At 39.8% G+C, this 21,695-nt stretch overlaps 1 protein-coding gene across 12 annotated transcripts in view; it reads right to left on the bottom strand.

Moving 5' to 3' along the window:
- The window catches only part of wnk1b (WNK lysine deficient protein kinase 1b), an 85,090-nt gene that overhangs the window by 26,576 nt on the left and 36,819 nt on the right, over nucleotides 1-21,695 (bottom strand). For 10 of the 12 annotated variants that reach the window (XM_055054571.1, XM_055054575.1, XM_055054572.1 and 7 more), the window contains 10 exons: nucleotides 17,299-17,471; nucleotides 12,833-13,053; nucleotides 12,152-12,309; nucleotides 7,466-7,554; nucleotides 7,037-7,176; nucleotides 6,850-6,929; nucleotides 6,587-6,766; nucleotides 5,983-6,046; nucleotides 5,471-5,664; nucleotides 421-1,809 (listed from right to left, as the gene is read on the bottom strand). In XM_055054571.1, coding sequence (XP_054910546.1) covers nucleotides 421-1,809; nucleotides 5,471-5,664; nucleotides 5,983-6,046; nucleotides 6,587-6,766; nucleotides 6,850-6,929; nucleotides 7,037-7,176; nucleotides 7,466-7,554; nucleotides 12,152-12,309; nucleotides 12,833-13,053; nucleotides 17,299-17,471 — 2,688 coding nt within the window. The remainder of the gene's footprint in view (nucleotides 1-420; nucleotides 1,810-5,470; nucleotides 5,665-5,982; nucleotides 6,047-6,586; nucleotides 6,767-6,849; nucleotides 6,930-7,036; nucleotides 7,177-7,465; nucleotides 7,555-12,151; nucleotides 12,310-12,832; nucleotides 13,054-17,298; nucleotides 17,472-21,695) is intronic. The other 2 variants (XM_055054579.1, XM_055054580.1) reach the window with 1 other exon arrangement.

Raw genomic sequence — 21,695 nt, 5'->3', positions numbered from 1 at the left:
AAAAAAAAATGAGAACATGCCATATGTAAACTTGGGCATTCAGATTGCTGTGGCACATTAATTATTTTTATATTTTTCACCTCATAAATTTGTTTTCCAGAAAAAACAAATTAGTAAAGGAGAAATCAATTCATTATGGTTTTGATTTCTAAATATTACAAAAACTGGCATATTAACAGAAATGTTCACACTTTTGAGAGCCACTCTAGATTGTTCAGTTTACAGTTTCTTGGCATTTTGTTCTTTGTAAAAATGCAAATAATCTGTAATATAATATTATATAAAATACAGAAAGTTATTGTTTTAAAGACTGTAGGAACCCTGTAAGAAAAGAAATCATCCCTGTTCTGAAAAGTAATAACTGAAAGATTTCCATTAGCAACTGACCCAGAGGTATACAAGGGTTTCTGAACTTTGTACCAGAGGGGCAATAGTAGCCTGCAATGACTCCTGGTGGGCTGCATCGTGTTGGGCTTCCTGCCGGGGCCAGGGACTCTGCAGAGACTCCGGCTGAGCTGACGAAGCGCCGCCAGGTGGGAGTTCAGACGACGGGGTAGGAGGGAAAAAGGTCTGAACTGAAGGCGGATGACCCTGGGGTTCTTGGAGAAGGGCTCCCGCCGAGGAATCATAGTGTGCGGAAGAGGAGGGCCGAGGGATTGTCTGAGCGGCCGACGAGTCAAACTGAGCGGGGAGATTCAGGGGAGGAGGCGACTGAAACTCTCCTGCATCAGAGGAGGCCAGAGAGTCGCTGGACGGTTCAGGGCTTCGGTCCTTTGTGGTCAAACCGATGTGGTGAAGGAGGAGATTTCCTGGAGGCAAAGGAAGCTCTGGGCTGATGTAGGCGTAGAGCTCCTCTGTTACCGGCTGGAGTCGGTTGTAGGTTCCCGAACCACCCGACCCCGTCCCAGAGCTGTCCTCCAGAGGGAGGTCCATGGAGCTGCGGCGAGCTCTATAAATCCTGGACGCCAGCAGGTTTGGGTCTGCAGCGGCGGCTGCAGCGGCTGCAGCGAGATGGAACTCAAAAACACTTCCAGCAGGCGGCGCATCGGCCATTACTGGAGGTGCAGAAATGGGGAAGGGGGAGGAGGGCACATGCTGTGGAGCAAAGCAACTCTCGGACGATGAAGAAGAGATTGAACCACCGGTGGAAGGAGTCATGGGGGAAAGCGTCGGAGGTATTGGGCTGTGTGCGCTTATTCTCTGCATGATCTGTGGGTGGATGAACCCTGGTTGAGGTGGAGGACCAGGATCAAAGCCCATGCTCGCTGCTGCAGCTGCTGCTTGCCTCTGATGATGGAAACTCAGGTGTCCCAGCTGGTGGGCAGTCATCGGATACCCCGCATATGCCATTGCTTCGTAATGGTCCAACAAAGCGGCTTGATTAAGACTCAGCCGCCTCACTGCTTCCTCGTGTTCCGCTCTCATGTCCTTATAGCCATACAAAGTCGACTCGGATTGCCCCGGGAGATGCAGAGAGTCGCCGGGGCCAAGTCTCTGAGCCGCTGCCGCAAAGCCAGGATTCACCATAAAGAGAGACGGACCCTCAACAGTTTCCATCCCAGAAAACGGGTGCAGGGTGCTCCCGTAGCGAGGATATGCGGGCTGGAAGTGCCGCGTATGCGCCTCCAGAATGGAGGTGCTTTTACGTCTCTGGGTGTTGTAGCCCTTCGGAGGGCCGGTGGGAGGAGGAGAAAAGGAAACGGGGCGCTCGGGGATGGCGGGGAAGAAAATAGCTGGAGGCTCAGGAAGAGTTGGGACTCCTCCGGCTGAGCTCGCTCCTCCGCCGAAGGGGTGTGGCATTGTATGCTGCTGCGACAACAAGATACAATCGATTTGAAAATGAAGTTCAGGTGAACCACAGAAAAGACCAAAAATTAAATGGGGCAAGAAAAAGTTGAAATTTCAAATAAACAAAATGAAAAGAAAAACACATCCATCCACCAGAACATAAGGAAGCTGAGTTAGGTGACAGCAAAGTTTACTCAAAAATTATATATACAGAAAAAAAAGTCAGCAAGTGAGGCGAAGATGTAAAGCCAGTTACAGTAGATGGATCACAGCTGCAGCACAAAGACAGGCCAAAAAATAAACCCAAGATAAGAAAAGACACAGAAACTCACAGTTGAACAAAAAGTGGAGAAGGCAAAGAGGAAACGCCAGAAAGAGTCTAAGCGTGGCAACAGTCCAGATGCATCTTCAGTCAGATAAGCTGTTTTTATTACATAATTTACTATTCATGAGGTAGTTAAAAATACATGACACTTCTGTTTACCCTTCAGTTGATCTAGAAGATTTTGGTTCTGACTGTAGATGCACCTCATACAAGACGTCTGTACCATGGAGCGTGATCATGGCTCACGACTGTCTTTGTTCAATGTGAACACATGAGGGTCAAGTTGAGGGAGAGAGAGAGTCTAAGAGAGATAACCGTCTCAGTGCTGTTCCAGATTCCCACCCTGGATGTTCGGGATGTTTCTCAGCTCAGACACATTTTAATCTTTATACTGAAATTACCTAATGCTTAGAGAAGTTAACTTAATGTTTCACTGTTAGTAATAATTTTGTTTCCCATTTGAACAAAGCTAAAAGAATCAAACTTTTAGCTTTTATTTTACAAAACTAATACTGAGATGGTCTTGTTTTTGATACTTCTATTGTTTGTTTTTCTCCTTTCCGTTAAACAAAAAAAAATAAAAAATTCCAGTTTTTAAATTATGAAAAATCAATAGATTAAGATGTTCTTTTCAAATATTTGTTGAATGTTATAGCACCTATCTAGACACCATGGATAAAAACAGTTTGTGTCAGTGATTTAATGCGTTACAACTCCCTTACTTTGTCACTTCTCGTCATTGATGATTTCTCTTTAGGGTTTTACTGACAGAAAATGTATGTATCTGGATGAGTGTGAGTGTGTGTATGTGTGTGCATACAGCCAAAAAACATGGAAAACATCAGTCACTTTTAGTGTTGCACTAAAACATGCAGAGCAGGAAAGTCCCAGGAACAGCGACGTCAAACACAAAAACTGATGCCAAGATCTTCTTAAGGTGCAAATTTCAAAGCATCTTGTTAAATAATTTTTTTGCTAATTTAGCATTATACCATAAGCTTTCTAGTTGATATAATGGCTAAACTAATAAAGCTTATTAGATAAAAAACGATACTAATACTATTCTTACAATACTGCAAACAATGACAGGCATATTTGCTTCCTTAACTAACTTCTAACAAAAACAGAAAAAAGTTTCTCATCTTTTTCTCTCTCTTCCCTCTTTGACTCTACCCACTGCTGGGGGGCTTACACGTGAGAACCTACAGGGGTGGAGAACAGGGCGGGCAGGCTGGCCCTCCGCTGCCTGGCCCTGGGCTGGGAGGAGCCCGAGTGCAGGGGCAGCACCGTCTCCAGGGCCTTGGAGAGGCGGCCAGCGAATGTGTCCCTCTCAGAAGCGAGAGGTGCGCAGGGGGAGGTGGTGGAGGTGGAGGTGTGGGAGGACAGGTCTGGAGGAGGCGTGGCGGGCTGTTTCGGAGGAAAGGCCAGGGACGAAGGAGCGTGGGAAAAGGAGTACGAGGAAGGGGGGACGCAAATAGACATGCTACGGCTTCGACGGCCATGTGACGCAGGCTGCAGGCCGGGGAGAGGGGATGGAAGAAGGCGAGAGTAACATGGAAAATTAAAACAAAATAAAAACTTCAAGAGAACACAAGAGCAACCGGATGAACAAAGGGAAAACGTAACTGAAAAAAAAGCAAGTTAACATATGTTAAATATACATTCTGCAGAAATCACCCTATTTATCTGATAAATGTAGAAGGAGATTATCACAAGAGGAACGATTTTCTGCAACTTCAACAGAACTTTTCTTTTTAGAGGAATTGACTCAACAATCATATCAAAATACAAAGATGACATGAATTAAACTTTAACCAACTCAGTGACTGCAAATGAAAGACAGATTTTAAACAGAAGAAGAAAAAACATCTAAAATTTTGTAGAAAATAGAGCAACCGAGAATGAAAGCTGAGAATTAAAAATCCCCCATTATGATGATTGCATTAGTCTTATTTTTCGGCTATAAATCGGTCCAGATCCAAGGCAGACCACAGGTTTAATGTAGCTCATAAGTCCATCAGCTACTCCGAAAGAGACGTAAAGAAAGGAACTGAACTTGTCTGAATCATTGTTGCTTGTTATAATCAAGGAGATTATAATTTGAAACACATCTAAATATGGAAATGATGCTGCAATAAGACCCTAACCATAGAGTGGAAATAAAACTCCATAATTACACATAAAACATTTTGCACATTATTATCCGATCACATTATAGCTACAAGATTCGTTGTATTTTTCCAGGATTCTGCGTGATAAATCAACAAGAAGTTGTGCATGACTGTAAATGGAGACATAACACATAATTTTCCATAAATCTTCACCTTCAAAAATAAAAAAAAAAAGAAAAAAACCCTGAGTTTGTTTTAAGTCTCTCTGAATTAAAACCTTTGTAGAATCACCTTTTGCCTCACCAGCTTTTCTTATCTGGAGCTGGAAATGTTTATTATTTTGGCCTAAATAGCTCACGCTCAGTCTGATTGGTTAAAGATGTTCTGTGAGGATCCATCAGCTCTCAACCCTGACTGGGTAAATTAAAGGAGGCTAAATAAGATTGCATGGTCTACTTTTCACATTCCTATATGTAAACATAGCTGAAAAACCAATCATCTTCTTCCCTCTTCACAAGCGTGTGCTCCCTCGAATTGATGTTAGAATTCAAATAAAAAACACAGATGTGTGTTTATGCATCATAACAAAATGTAATAAAAATGGTCCTGATGTAAACAAAATCATTTCTCAACATTTTATCCAACAATGTGTAATAATAGGTAACTGAACAACTAAATTTACATGTAAATGAGTGAAAACGTGTTGAAATGTTTTCGTATTTTGTTGGATATTATGGGGAGTTCAAGAAGGAAAGAAGTGGTTGATCAGAAAGCAGGACTGTGGGAAAGAGGGATGGAGGAAATCTTGGAAAGTGAAGAAAGAGTGACTGACTCTTGAACCAAAAGTGAATAGCCTGATCAGCTGGTTGCCTGGATAACTAAGCGAATAACTGCCTTAATGTCTGACTATTAGACGAAACCTCTGACTGTATTACCTGATTGATTAAATGCGGAAATTCTAACAAACTTTGTTTTGCTGTTTAGATTAGATTAAAGATTGTGAATTGCAAGTCTTGGTGGATCAGTGAACAAATCCTGCTTCTTGAGGTCGATAAATTTTTTGGTGCAACAGAAGAAAACTATCCACATTCCCACTCCAAAACACTGCAAACTGTCATTCCAGCTCACTGCAAAACACCCAGAGTGCTCACTTCAAACAGATGAGTCATTTCTATCACGTATGAGAGCAGAGAGTCGCGTCGTGGACGTGACCGCCGTGAGGCGTTTACAGGAAGCTGTTACTTACCATCGGCTGCGGCGGCTGGGAATAGCCTGGATGTTGCTGCGAGGCAGCAGCAGGGGTTTGGGGGTATGGGGTCTGGGGTTGGGAGGGGGGCTGGGAGGACGGGGGGCAGCTGTAAGACATGGTCAGCTGACCGAGGTGGGGGGAGTCGGAGGAGAAAACCGAGGAGCCCTGTCCGCTGTCCAAACCGCCTTCAGCTAAAAGTCAGAAAGACAAGGAGGCAATCTCCTGTTATTCTGCTGCAGCTTCACTTAAGCTGGACAAAGTTAAGGAAAGTCAAATAAAAAAAGTTAGGAATCAGACGTGGGGTGTTTTCTGATTAAACTCGGATGACTTCACTTGCATATTTTATTACCAGCAAGCTGTCTATAATTTAATATATCACAAATTGAACCCTATTAAAATTTTTCTTGCAATTAAACCCAGCTTTTTTTTTTCTTTTAATAAATCAAATTTTCATTTAAGTATTTATCAGATAAGGTGAACTAGGTTTGTAAAACAGGTCCCAGTCTTACATGTGTGAGAGAGGCCCGTCTGCTGATGGTGAAGTTGTTCTGCCTCCGTTTCTTCTGTCTTCGACTAGAAACACAAACACAAGCTACAGTCAAGCAAACGTCAAGTATGGACGACATTCAACGACTACTGACCCCCCTGTGAAAGGTGTGTGAAACACAAATTATTCTAACATTATCTCATACATAAATATTTCTGGAGCATCCAACCTTTAATTTCTTTGCATTTATTGACAACATATATCCAGGGCATATGTTCTGTCAGCCATAAGGCCACCATTATTTACGGTGGAGGATTTGATTAATGGGCTTGTTAGAAACAAGTACAAATTAAGCCCCAAAGATAAATTTTATTGCCATAACATTATTTACTGGAATAGCTTTTGAAATGTTTACATTTTAAGATTGGATGAGTTGTGCCCACATATAGTAGATCATAGACAATGAATCTCAGCTTGAGCACACAGGCATCATAAGTGAGATGGGACTTTTGAATACAGACTCTAATGAATGCAATAATGAACAAAATCTAATATTTCATATAATTCAAACCGGGTTCAATAAATTTTGTGAAGCCATCTTATCTGGAGGCACCACTCCAACAAACCTGGGTGTGTGGAGCTTTGAAAGCCTCTTGTTGCCGTTTCTCAGCCTCCAGCTTCCTCTTCTCCTGTTCTTCTCGCACTAGCTGCCTCTGCTCTCTCTTCTTTCGGATCAGAGACACGCGGTCCTTGATCGCCTTGGCCATGGTTTTGTGGTCACCCTCGGCAACATAGCCAGACTCAACCTGGCAGAAGACACAGGTGATTCCCATCATGCATATTTTGCATCTTGAGTCATATTTTTTCTCCCCTTAAAGGGTAGACGTACCATTTCCTGCGCCACATCTTCAGGCACGTCTCTGTTGAGGTCAAAGGAGAATTCGATGGCTTCGTTTTCTTTATATTTGCCTATAAAGATGTGAAATAGTTCTGCTCAGTTAATAACCAAGGCTTCTAAAAAAAGCTCATAGCACATAGATATTATGACTAAGCTTTATGCGCGTTCATATTTTTGCCTTTGAGTTTCTTGACGTCTTCTATCCTGAGCCAAAGTTTGATAGCAATCATCTCCCCATCATCCTCCTCCGCAAGTTCAACCCTGACCCCCGTCTCCTCCTGGAAGAACGCGTGATTCAGCAGGGTCTTTATGGCATATCTGGAAACATAAGAGTCATTAAGAAAGACTGAAACATAAAGCTATTTAAAATCTACTAGTCTGGTAAGATAATACCTGTTTATGTAAAAGAGAATGTGTCAGAAGATTAAACGGAAAGTTATTTCTGTTTTATCAAAATTAGAAACCACTAAAAGAGAATGAAAGCACGGAGAAAAAAAAACCAAAACAAAAAAAAAAAAAAAACCACAAGAAATAAATAAAATTCCAGAAAGCACATGTCAAGAAAAGAAATCCATATTTGGAGGCAGGTTTTGTCCTTGCGACTCACCTCTCATCTTTGTTTGTTCTTATACAGCCCTCTATAATTTCCTTCACCTCAGGAATGGCCACCTTGTCAAAACTCGCAGGCTTTACTCCCTGCACACACAAAAAACAGAAGAGCAATGAAAGCAAGGAAGCTTTCAGAAACATTAACACAGGGAGAAAAAGAAGTGAAATACAGCTTTGTTCTTTCCCAGGGTCAAATTTACTGTGACACTTCCCGCCATTCGATATGCATGTGGGGAAAATTAAAGTTCTTCATCTTCATAACAGATGTGCAGTTATTTGGTTTTTCATCTCTGGACATAATGTTTCTTTTTTCCCCATTACTTTAATATAGGTATTTAGCTTTGAATTGTGTTTTTGAAACGTCTAATCCTCGTTCCCCACATGTTTAACTGAGTCAGCTAATTGAATTTGGTGTTCAGGTTAAATATTTCTTGATCAGGTGACCTGCGGTGTCAGAGACTAGCTGGTAAAAGTTTGACCCCAGGACAAATTCCACATAAAGTCAGCAGAACAGGAAAATAATGAACCACGGGCCCCACAAAAGCAATTAAGAAGTCAAGAACCAAATTTGAGAAGTAACACTGACAGACATAATCAGCAGGGCTCCAGTTCAGAGGTTGGGGACCAAATAAGACTGCTGGGGCTGAACAGTAATAAACAATATAATGGCTTCCTGGGTAGAGAAACAATTAAAGCTCAGAATGTAAAATAGAAAAGAAAATGGAGCAAAATCTAAAAAATAAATTTAAGAAATGGTTGAAATTTAAGAAACAAAAATGAAAAAAATGGAAAAGGAAAAAAAATGGAAGACAGAAAACAAATAAAACAATTGATAATAGAGGATTATGTAGTTACACTTTGTACTGCTGAATAGAAGAAACAATTATATCACCATTTTTCATATGTCTGGAAACATTTAAAACACCCAAAGTTGATTATAAACCATTACATTTTTTATATTTCACTTCATTTGACCTTACTAATCACATTCAGGTCATTTAACTATATTACTTTAAAATCCACTGATGAGTAAGAGTTAAAAAAATAAAGAAAGAATTAAAGCTGAAGCTACTTTCCATATGAAAACCTTAAAAAAAAATAGCATATTAAATTTATTCAATTTATTACTCTTTTCTGGACTCTTATTACTCTTTTTTTTCATAAATAATTTAAGTCAACATAAGTGGGAACCAGGCGCACACGTCAGAAATAATTGATGATGTAACATAACTCAAATCCTTAAAAATAAACATCTATGCAAGGGTGGACGACGTTAAGATTTGTTGAAATAGCAACTTACCAATTAAGTTGTTAAAGAAGTAAATGGAGATTAAAAAAAAAAACTCAACCTTCAAACCAGAAAATATTCATCCTTCTCCTCTTCCTTCACCTTTTTCTTTTCTTTCATAGCATGTTGCCTTCCGGCTGCTTCGCCATGAAATAACAACCCCCCATCTCTGTGTGCCACAAAATCTCTCTCTCACACACGCCACTGTGAAGCCAAACAAAGTTAGAACTGATGGACGATGTAATGGCATTAAGTCTGGTATAAGAAGGGAGGGATTTTAGTTAAATAAAGCTAATTGGAAGGAAGGAATGTTCAGCAAGGAGAAGGAATGAATCACAAAAACACTGTTTGGCGAGGTATAAAATGATAAGCCATAAAAAGCAAATACAATACAATCATTTGGTTTCTTAGACAAAACATAACCTCTCAGGAAATTGAAAAACAACCAGAAAACTATTTCAACTTTCCTACCTAAAGAAACCCCCCAAAAAACAAACACATAATGTTAGCGTCTTGAACATAAATGTATCTTAAAATTAATAATTTTCTCTCATATATTTCATATTAGCCATACAAAGAAAAAAAGCAAATAACTACAACAAACAAAAATGTAGTTTATACTATAAGCAAGCTATTAGCCTTTACTTGCTTCCCCTCAACGACTAAAACATAACTGAACGTACAAATTAATTAAATAAGCAGCATAAAAATAACTTGTTCACAACCTGCATAAAATTTTGCTTATTTTTTTAAAAACTCCCAGCAGATGCAAAAAGAAAAAAAATGCTATTGTTACTAAAATGTGATGAACATTTTGACCTTATCCACTTTTAAAATAAAATGATTTGAGCTTCAAGCAAGAAGCTCAAATCATCTCAAGCTGCTATTTTGAACATGACTTTACTGAACTTCAATGGTCTCCACAGCAGCCAGAGATTTGGACTTTATGGATGTAAAAAAAATAAAATAAAAAAATACAAATCTGCTTCAACATCCCGTCAACATGAATCAAAACCGTTGAGGAAATATTTAGGCATCTTTTTGAATCTAAGCCACAAAGAATTAAAGCAACTGTAAAGGCAAACAAAGTTCTAATGCAGTAATACCAAGAGATATATCTGCGAGAACGAAAATGCTTTTAAACGACAACCATTGATTTCAACACCAGATATCAGTTTTATATGTTAGAAGAACAAAAGCTCTCCGAGGGCAGTGGGAAAAATAACAAAAATGTGGCTTATTCACAAGACAGTCAAAATAACATATCTGTTATTATTTAGGTCGACATTATTTTAGCAGTACTCAATGTTACCACAGAAACAATCCTTTCCATCTCATCTTTTTCAAAGTTTTCTGATTTATTTTGAACTAAAAGATACAATTGTCCTATTCTTCATCAATTCTCCACTTATCATTCACTACTGCTTTAATTATTTGTGGCATCAGTGCAGCACTCCTCTTATTAGGTTATAGATTGCTCTAACTGAAGGCAGCTCTTTGTTAGAAGCACAATTATATAACCGGCTGGATAAACACCAAAAGACAGTGGGACAATTTGTAGACAGTAGATATAATGTCTTCTGATTTGAAGGGTGTGGGTCGTATGTGAGGCTGAGGAAGAGCTTCGAGGAGACGCACAGTTAAACATGCTGTTGGCTGCATTATTCTGCAGGACATTTTGTATAAGAGATGCAAAATATTAGACGAAAGAGCAGAAAATGTGGAGCAGTCATGAATAAAAAGCAAAGTTTTGTCAGTCGGGAGAAACCCTGCTCACAAGCGTTCAGAGATTGTATCAGTTACATGAGAATTTCCAAATAGTGCTGCTAACAAAATGCAAAACTCCTTGGGTAACCAAACCCTCAAGAAAACAACCTAAAGTGTTTCTTTTGCTAACCTTTGGATAACCCCAAGAAATGAAGGGAAGCTGGTGATCAGGCGGCCAGTGGCTATCACAAGGTGTTGTCACACACAGACGGCAATAAATTTTCAAAACTAAAGTCGGATGTTTGGGATTCGTGTTTTGCAAAATCCTGTGTTGATTAAAGTATATGAGATCCGTCTGCTGGAAATCTGTTATACAACCACACAAACAGCTGAGTTATCCCAGAGCTGGGGTCACAGTAATAACTTAATAATGTTTTAGTGAACCGACAAAAAACTGAAAGCGAGATAAAAAGAACAGGAAGGCAAAAATTATCAGATCTAAACCCACTGAATTTATTCTGCTCATGTAGCGTCTTAAATTAAACTGAGAACCAAGGGCGGCGGAGGGGACACCAGGACAGTGGACGGGTTCTGTTTCCTCGAAGCGCTACAGGTAATCTAAATCTGAATCTTTTCAATTTAAATGTGCAAGCAAAACAGAAGCGGAGGGAACCGCAAGGACTAAATCAAACAGTTCCTGGAATTAAACTTTGAAATGATCAGAATATATTTTGAAATCAAGGCAACAAAATGTTGCCTTTAGTATTTTTAACATATTACAGTAGTAGTAATTGACTTTATTTAAATTGATCCAATTACATAAAAACATTGAACATTTAAGAAACATTGCCCTCGTTTTCATGTGCTTTAGTGAAATCCAAGAGCTTTTATTTAATGTCGTTTTGCAAGCACAGCAAAAAAAAAAAAAATTTATTGTAAAAGTTCAATATTTTGAAGCTCATCTTACTGCTTCATTACACACACAGTGAAATATCTAAAATATCTCCCTTTATTTCTTAAAATTAAACCTTAAATTCAAATGTGTCAGAAAATTGGAGTAGATAAGATCAATAAGATGAACAGTTGGTGTATTGATCGAAGACAGATGGACTATTGAACAGAGGGAGAGATTGAATACCGACTCATATCGGCGTTTCATTTATTGTTGGGATTAAGAATGTATTTTTGAGTCAAACTGAACTGGATTGGAAAAATGGAAAAATGGTTGAACAGAGGAAATGATGATCAATGGATGAACAGATTTTTAGAAATACTAGTATTTTCCATACAACCTACCATTTAAGCTAAAAATATGGCAGAAATAGAAGAGTAAATGAAATAAACTCAAACAGTGAGGTTCAAATCTTTAATTTGACGCTGTTGTGATCACCTTCCATGTTGTTGCAACTTTCTTCTCTTTAAGTCTATTTGGCAAAAAGAACAAAATAGAGTTGCAGTGAGAGGGAAGAGTGCATAGAAGGACTAATCAGAGCAAAAAACAGCATCATATGACTGAAACTCCTGAAGCTCATGCCAAACTTATTAATACAGTCAGTAAACAAGTGCGGAGGGGGAAACAGCGGACACAGGACGGAGAGATGAGACAAAAAGACAAACAAGACTTTCATCTCCGACGTGTAAGTGCAGCAAAAATGTTGACGGAGGAGCTCAGAGGAAGCGGAGACTTACACTTGTCACCCGTCTGTAGATCTGCGCCGCATTCTGGCATTCTGAGTAGGGATACTCAGAGGTGGCCATCTCCAGCATGCACATCCCGAAGGCGTAGACATCTACGGATTCATCGTACTTCTCCTCATACATCTCAGGAGCCATAAACTCAGGGGTACCTTTCAAAAAGAAAAAAAAAAAAGGCAGAACTTTAAATGTCTGAATCACCACAATATTTCTTAAAATACCCCATGAAACCACTCGAACTCCTGACAGTCAAATTCAGGTCGTAAAATGTAATTTAGAAAAAACATGCAGCAAACCACAAAGTTGTACGTGGTCTCTGTAATTACTACAAACAATTTGTGAACCTCGCTTAAAGGTGGAGGAGAAAAGAGAAGGAATTCAGAGGCATCACCAAGAAAATACCTGTGGTCAGCTACATGGCTATTCAACTGAAAACAAGCCAGGCTTTTATTTTCTTTATGTGTGCAGCCATTACATCCTCAGACAGCCTAACCCCCGGCATACCAGCAGACTCGCTGAGGGTACTTTCCAAATACCTGCGGCTCACTTTAACAACTGGCAATAAAATTAATGTGCGTGTGTAGATGTTTGCATTTCAAGTAGGTATAACTCCTGCAAAGGCTGTTTCCTTTTAAAACTTTAGCTGTTACTCTGCGGGCTGAACGGATTTCTCACCTATGACACTTTTGGCGAAGGAGGCCCTCTTCAGCGTGGCCAGTCCCAGGTCTCCGATCTTCACGGAGCCCGTGGGCCCCGTGATGAAGATGTTGTCGCACTTCAGGTCCCGGTGGATGATGGGCGGGGCCCGGGTGTGCAGGAAGTGGAGACCTTTAAGGATCTGCCGGCACCAGGAGCGCAGGACCTTGATTTTCATCACCTTAAAGCGCTTCAGGTATCTGAAAGGGGAAATCAGAAACAGTGTCACACTCTGCTGAACACAAAGAGGAAGCAAGAAAATAACAATCCGTCTTGTCTGTGGGCTGAAATCCAAATTTAACCTCAACTTCAGACAATTAAATCACAGCTTGACTGTTTTTATTTTTTTGGGAGAATCTGTATTCAAGCAAACAAAACAAAACAATTTTTTTGAGGGCGACACTGACAGGAAAATTAATGAGTCCAAATCAAGGTTTTGCATTGCAGGCAATAAAGACAGACGGAAAGGGTACAACACATTAGATAAAATATAACACTTACATAACCACTGTTTACTCTTGTCAGACAGTCCAGGCCTGAGCAGCTCATTATAAATTACTCCATCATTGTGCACAAACTCAAAATTAGAATGGCCATTATTGAAATTAATTCCCCTGCCTGTAAAATTAAAGGCGGCCTAAAATACCACTCAATTAAGACATAAATACAAAATATTCCTGTGAAAGCTTTCCATTGTGACAAGACTTTAAACAGAACATAAAAATAAGCAAAGACAGGCAGACAGGCATTGATGAAAGAAAATGTGCACTTTTAAAACTTAAAATAACGGAAGCACATTCCTTTGTCTATTTTTTGTGACTGCATAATGACTCTGGATTCAAGGGCTGAAAAGTAAAAGCTCTTTTTTTCTTTTGAGGTCCAACAAAGAAAGGCTACTTAACTGATTAAGCCTCAACATTTCGAGCTCCTAAAAGGAAAAGGATCCAAACATCGTCTCCATAAAATATAAAATGTTCATCATTCCGATGCAACAGCAGAAGCCATTTAGACCCACATCATCAGAAATGCTCCTAATTTGGTTATAAACAGCGCAGGTGGCCTTCAATCTCACAGCATTCATTGCATCTTATCAAACAAGGCAAGCAATTCCCGTGCTGCTTATTCCAAACCCATTAGGTTGTGATGACTGAGAACAACAAGCAATCATTTATTGTGGACTTGCTGCATTTTTAATCTTTACGCAATTTCGACTGGTTCGTTACATCTACACACTGATTCCTGTTTGGTACATGAACGTTTGGAGCCTCTCCCAGCACACACCTTGCGGTAAGCAGGGAGACACCCACTGAGAGGCTGCCAAGTGATTTTTAGAGCCAACACAGATCACACCTGCGGGTGTTTTAAGACGTGTCAATCCACCTGGTTAATATGGCTCTGGAAAGAGGGAGGAAACCCGCCGACAACACAGGAGACACAACCTTAAACCTGAAACGTTTTCAGTTTTAAAATTATAAACTGAAATCTTTACTGTTTCTATCAAAGAGTTGTAACAAGAAATGACCCATCCGTTTTCAGCCATGTTTATTCGCCAGCATTTAAATTCAGTTTTCTGAAGAAGGATTTAGCGCAGAGAAGCAACTTCTGATCAGCTCAATGATAAGGGAGAGCTCCCATTTTCTTAAATTACCTTATTAAACAGCAATTACAATATAAAGAATACCGTGATTTACAGTGATTAAAGTAACTTCTGCATCTTAAACTAATCTTCTCTCTGATCTGTTAAGGTCATTCCCAGTTCAGGCTTAATCCGTTTTCTTTCCTGATGCTAAAAAAAAAAAAAAAAAAACTCTAGGAAAGAGTTGCTGATGGCCTCCAGCTGCAAATCTGTCCAAGCTGATGAGAAATGGCCTAAAAACTGCTGGTCAGGAAATCACAAGCTAGTCCTCTCCGACACGGCCAACAAACATCTCAGATTGTTGAGCGCATACACAAACACCAGCTAAGATGTCACTGGTTTTATCACCTAAACAAGTCATGAAATACATTTACAATTACTATCTGCAGTAAAGTTTATGATTTTAATGCAAATATTACAAGAACAGTTCAGTTGAACATAATGCGATGCACACTGCTAAAGGGCATGGTATGAAATGGTGTCACAGCATTAACTTTAAAAGTTAATGCTCGTTAAATGTCCTGTTATGGACAGATCTAAGCTGACAGAAGTACTACTATGTCATGGCCAGAGATTAAGTTTAAACTGAAACCTCAAAACTAAATTTCTAACATAAAACAAAGCAATTATTTTCTCAGTCCACATTTTTTGTACACTTGAAAATGTAATCTCCAGCATGGCAATAAATTAAAGATGAATAATGAAAGATTTTATTATTATATAAAACCATAGACAATATTACCATCAAGACAGAACTGTCTCAAACATAAACTATGTGGTTAGCATTGCTAACAACAGCCTGTATCTTCTGTACTTTCTAATCTCATTAAAATTCTTACTGACATTAAAAATGCACATTCAGTTACAACTTTCACACAGAAGAGTGAGGTCACTGCAACATGGCAGTGACATGGTGTGGTCCGTTCTCTGTCAAATGTAATAATGTTTCGATTCCGGTGGCCAGAGGATTCATTGATGCATCTCCACCTTACATATATAACAGTGCAAATAAGCTAAAAGGGCATTTTAGCTTATTGTAAGTTACTTTATAAGTGATAAAAAATACTTTCACTGAATTCTTGTGTCACAGTAATATTCACTAAACTAATGCAAAAACACTGATGTTTAAGCCCAGAACACTGTGGTTAGTGCTTTACAGGAAGTGCTTTTAAAAATCAAAGAATATGTTAAGAAATTATACTTAGTTTCAAGTGAACAGTCTTAAAGTGTTCCACAAAAAAAAAAAAAAAAACTGCCTTCTCTCCCTCATTTCATCTTTTATTTCCACTTCCCGCGGAAAACATGACACCTTGTTTCCCCTCCGTCTCCCATCCCTTCACCCGTCTCCTCTGCTTTGTTTCTCCCCCGTTCTGGAGTCAAAGTGGTGCTGACAGACGAGTTAAACCCTGTGGCACGCAGCAGCTCTGAAGTGACACTGCACAGCCTTTCTCCCACACAAAGTCGCTCAAACTTGCTCTTATTCCAGCACACAGACCCAAGTACGCAGTTTTATGTATGTCACCTTTAGTAATATTTAATAAACAACAACAACAAAAAAGCAGGACAAACCTTTCTTACAAACACATCCACATGCGCTTGTAAGAAAACTTCACCATCTTTCTCCCTCCCTATCAGGCCCCCCGCCATCTCTCTTTCTTTTTCCACTGCCTCAGCACTGCACAGCACCTCTCCTTTCTGAGAACTCAACTGGACTGAAGCCGAACCCCTGCACAGCTTTCATCCTGTCCGTAAACGCACCACCACACAGTCTGCAAGTTCTTGCAAAAAAACCCTCAAAAACTGCTAGCTGTATGCGGAAAATAAGTTTTAATCTTGACAATATGTTGATTGGGGACTTTTTAAGCAAAATTGCACTGGTTTCAGTGTAGTGCAATTGGGGATGCATTCTGGTTTCATTATATATTAAACAACATGTTTTCATTTATCAAGAAGTTCAATGTTATGCCATCAAAAGCTGCAGAGCAAAAATGTGTTGAATAAATATGAGTTTGTAAATTCAAACTGGAGTACAGATTGCATTCGTTCATAATGAAGTCTTCCAGCGGAGGGCGCCACCCTCCTGAAAAGTACTCTGACACATTCTTCTGCCTCCTCTGTTACAGGTGAGTCAGTGGTTTGTCACGTCCCCCTCTGTGCTTTTTTTCAATTTATGCCAAGCGTCTCTCCAAGATTCTTTTGTCTCCCTCCAACTGCAACAGTCTGGTTATATATCAGCGCTCCTCGACCCCCAGCACAGAGGAGCAACGCCAGGAATGAGAGGAATCTGCAGCAGAAGCAGCAGCTGGCAGGTGTGCTGACGGTGTCCCGTGATGCACCATGTGGCGCTAGCTTATTGCCTTTTTTTTTGCAACAGTGACGTTCACAGATGCGCGTCTATTCTCATCAGCACAGAGAGGCATTTAGTGATGGCATGTCTATTATTCACATTGAGTTTTGAGAATGGGGCAGGCAGAAACTGATCCTTGTCAGTGGTGCTAATATCCAAACCTGAATATTGTAAAGTCCCTTCATCATTGTACTTTTTTTAGATAGGATACTTGTGTGTTAGAGTGGCCTAGTCAAAGTCCAGAGCTTAATTCAACTTCATTATCCAGCTAAGAGTCTTTATGTTCACAAAACATAAACTCTCAAGACTAACAGCTGTTTTACAAAGTATATGCTCAGAGAGGGGGAAGAAAACAACTGTATGCCATATATAGAACATATATACGTGTAAATATTAAGTAATTTTACAAAGCATAAAGTGTGAAAATGCATTACAAAACACTTCTTAGGCTCCTGTACTCACGTTTTCAGCGTGCCAGATGTCATGAGCTCGGTGACGAGAACAATACATTTCTTTCCTTTGCACAAACCCTCCCAGGAGTCATAGAAGCGGACAATGTTAGGATGCTGGAGCCCCTTCAACATCCCGGCTTCCTCTTTGAACCGCTGGCGCTCCGACTTGGACAGCTTACGGTCCTGCACACAGGACAGAGAGAGGGACACTTGGTAAACAGGAGGCAAAGCAAATGCTAAATACAAGCAATGCATGATGGAAATCTGATTGCGAGAGTTTTTATGTCAAATCGGAGACATTAACAGAGAGACTGCAATTACAATCAAATTTAGGGGAAGGAAGTTTTCACAGAGAAGAGATAATCAGCAGAGGTGAAGCTGACTCTCTACAAAACGAGTCAACTGTTAGAGCAAAAACAACATGGTTTTAGTGCTCCACATGCACAGAACAAAAAATTCAAAAACAGATCTAGAAATAATTCTCGCCTGTTCACATCAAGGTGATGTTTTACCTTCAAGTCAAAGGAGCTTCAAACATCCATTAGAGGGAGTCTAAAAGTCCATCATCTCTGCTTCCTTCAGGCTGCAACATGTTGCTTAGATTGTTTATAGCAAACTGGTTTCCCAAGTTGAAAGCCATATCTTTTGCCAGATATTATTTCATAATCATCAGGAATATTATGAAACACAAATATAATGAAAAACATCCTTTTATTGAACAAAGGTTCTTTTGGTGTGAAGGCTCTTGTAGAAATAACGAGGAAGGGAAATGCGTTAATGAAATCTAGATTAGACATCAGTGAAGTTTTCAGGAGAAAATCACCTAAACCTATCAGGTTTCAATATTTTTGTGTTTAAAATTTGCCTGTGTGTGCTTGCTTCCTTTCATCCATTGTGCTTGAACAAAATATATTAGTCCTAAACCGCTAAATGACACATTCGGCACATCGCTGGCCCAGAAATAAACATAATCTTTGCTGCCTAACAACAGTAGGAAAAGGTGACGGATCCTCAATTCTCAAGGGATTTGTGTACAAATAAAGCCGTAATAACCTCAGTGACTCCAAATTATTAAGCTGCATGCCAAACATGGACTTCCTACAGCCGGTGAAAGGGGACTGCACCAGATTTAGGCAGAAAAAAAAACGGTTTTAAAAGGATAAGAACCAATGATTAAACTGACTCTGTACAGATATCCAGAATGTTTTATGTCAATGAATGTCTGTGACCCTTTTAGAGGATGAAACCTCAGTGGAGTAGCAGACAGATGAACACAGAAAGAGCAACAGGATCGGCTGACGCTCAATGAATTAAACATTTTTAAAAAAAGCATTCAGTGGATTATGTGAGAAACGATTCAAAGACAGTTTATTCCCTGACTTTTGAGAAAATCTCCAATCTCTTGCCAAAGTGTTCACTCTGAACCTCAATGAATTTACTGACAGACCAACAGAAAGTAGCATATTATTGCAAAGTGGTAAAAGAAACGATGCACTGCTTCAGATTACTGAAAAAGCTGTGACAGAGTCACAATGTGCACATCTTCTGAAATGTTTTTTCAAGCTTTTAGAAAGCCTTGTGAGCACCCTCAAAGATTAGAGGAATATCTGAGGTGATGAGCTCATACTGTATAACCCAGAGCTCTCTCTCTCTCCATCATATGACTTATTCACTCTCCAGCACATTAAGGGGCTTTGAATCACACTGAAGCTTTCAGAAATAATGCATGTGCATGGAAGAGACAGCCTGAAAAAGCTTATCCCTTCATCATCCCGCTGCTGCCGCTGCATTCACTTCTCCTGATGGCAGCCATTAGCAGCGGGCAGCACAAATCATCCACTAGGCTTTACTACCATTCTTTTCTTCTTCTTTGGCTCTTTTTCTCCAGCTGCGATCACATGATCCCATCTACTGGTCACATGACTGTAGCCACTAGTCACCTGACTGCCTGGAAGACAGTATTGCATTTCCCAGCAGCACTTAAGAAAGACCCAGATGACCCATAACAATTAGAGCCCCTCCACTGGGCATTGGATGGTTCTTCTCTTTTCTTCACTCTAGGATCACTCAGCTCTTTGTGTCCAATGTTTATATCACCCCCACATGAATCTGTTAAGAAACTATATAGATTAGTCTTAAACCTGATGACAAATATGCTTGTTGTAAATATATGTACTCAAATAAGCAATGCCTTTGACCAGTCTGGGTCAGCTTAATGTCCAGCGAAGTGACAGGAACATGACCACATGTGTGCATATTTGTGTGTCCACAGACAGACACGGTTCGAGACACCAGACAGGAAGTCTGAGCGGACTCACTAATCCAATATTAATGTTTGCTTTTTTAGTCTATAAATGGACTGAGAAACAGCAGAGGAGTTGAAGACGGCACTTAGACCCTCGCAAAAGGTTTCCCTGCCACAGCAACGCTTTCTCGTTTTTGTATGACAGACCAACTCAGAGCGTTGCAAAGTTGTGAAGTGGAAGCACTTAGTTTTCCTGTTGAAAGGTCAACCTGCAACAAGTTTCCTCCAGATATGCCCTGTATTTAACTTAACCTAACTTCTCATTAGTGCTTACAAGCTTCCCTGTCCTGATGAACAAAGGCACAGCCACTGCATGACACTGCCACCACTATGTTTTATGATAGAGTAAAGCTTTCCTGTACCGATGTTTTGCAAGAGGATAAAAGGCATACAATATTTAGTCTAATCTGACCAAAGCATGTTTTGTAATGGAAACACATGTAATGTCTGTGCTAGATTTCTTTTTTTTTAAAAAAGGGGCTTCTTAGATTTTTGTCAGAAAATGTTAAAAACCATATTTTTTCTTCTTCTTTCTCACAATAATGACCTAGTTTCTGTCGGTGCATTACATAAAATCTCAAAATGCATTGAGGTCTGCAATTGTGACGAGAAAAAATGTGAAGAAATTGAAAGGATTTTCTTCGCAAGGCACTGTACGTGTGTAATAAAAAGACTAAAGGGATGTCAGAATGTGGGTTAATCTGATCCATAATACATAGGTCCTCTTGTTGAGTGTAGTTGTTTTTCTCCCTCCCTAGTTTCCTCACCCTCTCGCTTCAAAAACATCATGAGGTTTGAGTTTGTCAAGACTCCAAAATATCCCTTCATTTTCCAGTTAAGATCATTTCTTTCAGGTTCTCATAAACCCCTTCCACCTCACACAGACATGCCTGCGCACTTAAATCTGCAGCTTCTTATCTGCCACTCGCACACAGACGCTTCGTTTCAGCATAAGGACTTCACACTCTCTAATCCCAGGCTCTGCATTGTCACCGCCTTCCCTCAGCCAATCTGAGGGCTTCGAAGAAGCCTCCTATACATCCCTGAGTATGTGACAGCTCTAATTTTGTCTGGACTATTTCTGCTCTGCAGAAGCCAACCAAGGACAGCACACACACACACACACACACAGACACACAAAGAGCACATAGGCTCGCAGACAGCCCGACAAACAAGCAAACAGGCAGAGAGGCTGGCAGAAACGCAATCTGCACTGTTACAGTATTATGCCGTTTCCGGCAGAGGAGCAGAAAGCCGACACCGACTGATCAACTCATGTAGGTCTGGATGTCCCGCTGAGTTTCAGCACTCTGCGATCATCCACTCTACCCGTCTCTGGTGCTGTCGCACAACCAACCAGCGAGAGCAGCGATCCCAGCAGCAGATGGGCCGGCGCTACAGCTGACCGCTTTGCTACATGTGCCAGCAAACAACTATTCTCTCACGGTGAAACCAGGACTCGAGCAAATAACAAAATAACTGAGAGTTCAAGGGTAATAGCTGGGCTCTCTCCCGGGGAGATTAAATATAGAACAAATAATTGCATCTGATTATCCGAGTCCAAAGACGTGTGTTTCTCAGGGTTTTTGTGGAATTGGAGCAATTTTCTTCTATTTACATGAGGGACCAAAAAAAAAGAAGGATGGGATGAAACTGTCAATTGGTTGCTAATACCTTAATTTTACGTGAATTAACAAGACTGAATGCATGCAAAACCTATTGGCTCCCTAGGTAGGGTAAGGTTTCCAAATTAATGGAAAAAAAAACTTGTAAAAAAAAAAAAATAAAAATAAATAATTTAATAAATAAACGCTATTATGATGAAAACACAAAATGGCTGAAAATTTTAAATGTTCTAGCTAAAAAAGTTATACAGTAGCTCAAAACCATAAGAAAAATAAAAAATACATTTTAATAAAATTATTAGATTTTAGGCTGAGTGCATCATAGTGCCGTGAGGTTTGCCTACAGAAACATACCTTATTTATAATTTGTGTTACTGATTTGAAGCAACATTTGGACTTCAAAATATCAATGTGACCTTTGAAAAAGGAAAAAAATCTACGATCACAAGACATGAAAGCAAGAGGAAAAGTTTATTC

The sequence above is a fragment of the Poeciliopsis prolifica genome, unplaced genomic scaffold, assembly GCF_027474105.1.
Source record: "Poeciliopsis prolifica strain line A6 unplaced genomic scaffold, Auburn_PproV2 SCAFFOLD040, whole genome shotgun sequence".
In the NCBI taxonomy this organism is placed as follows: Eukaryota; Metazoa; Chordata; class Actinopteri; order Cyprinodontiformes; family Poeciliidae; genus Poeciliopsis; species Poeciliopsis prolifica.
This window is presented reverse-complemented; position numbering and strand designations above follow the sequence as displayed.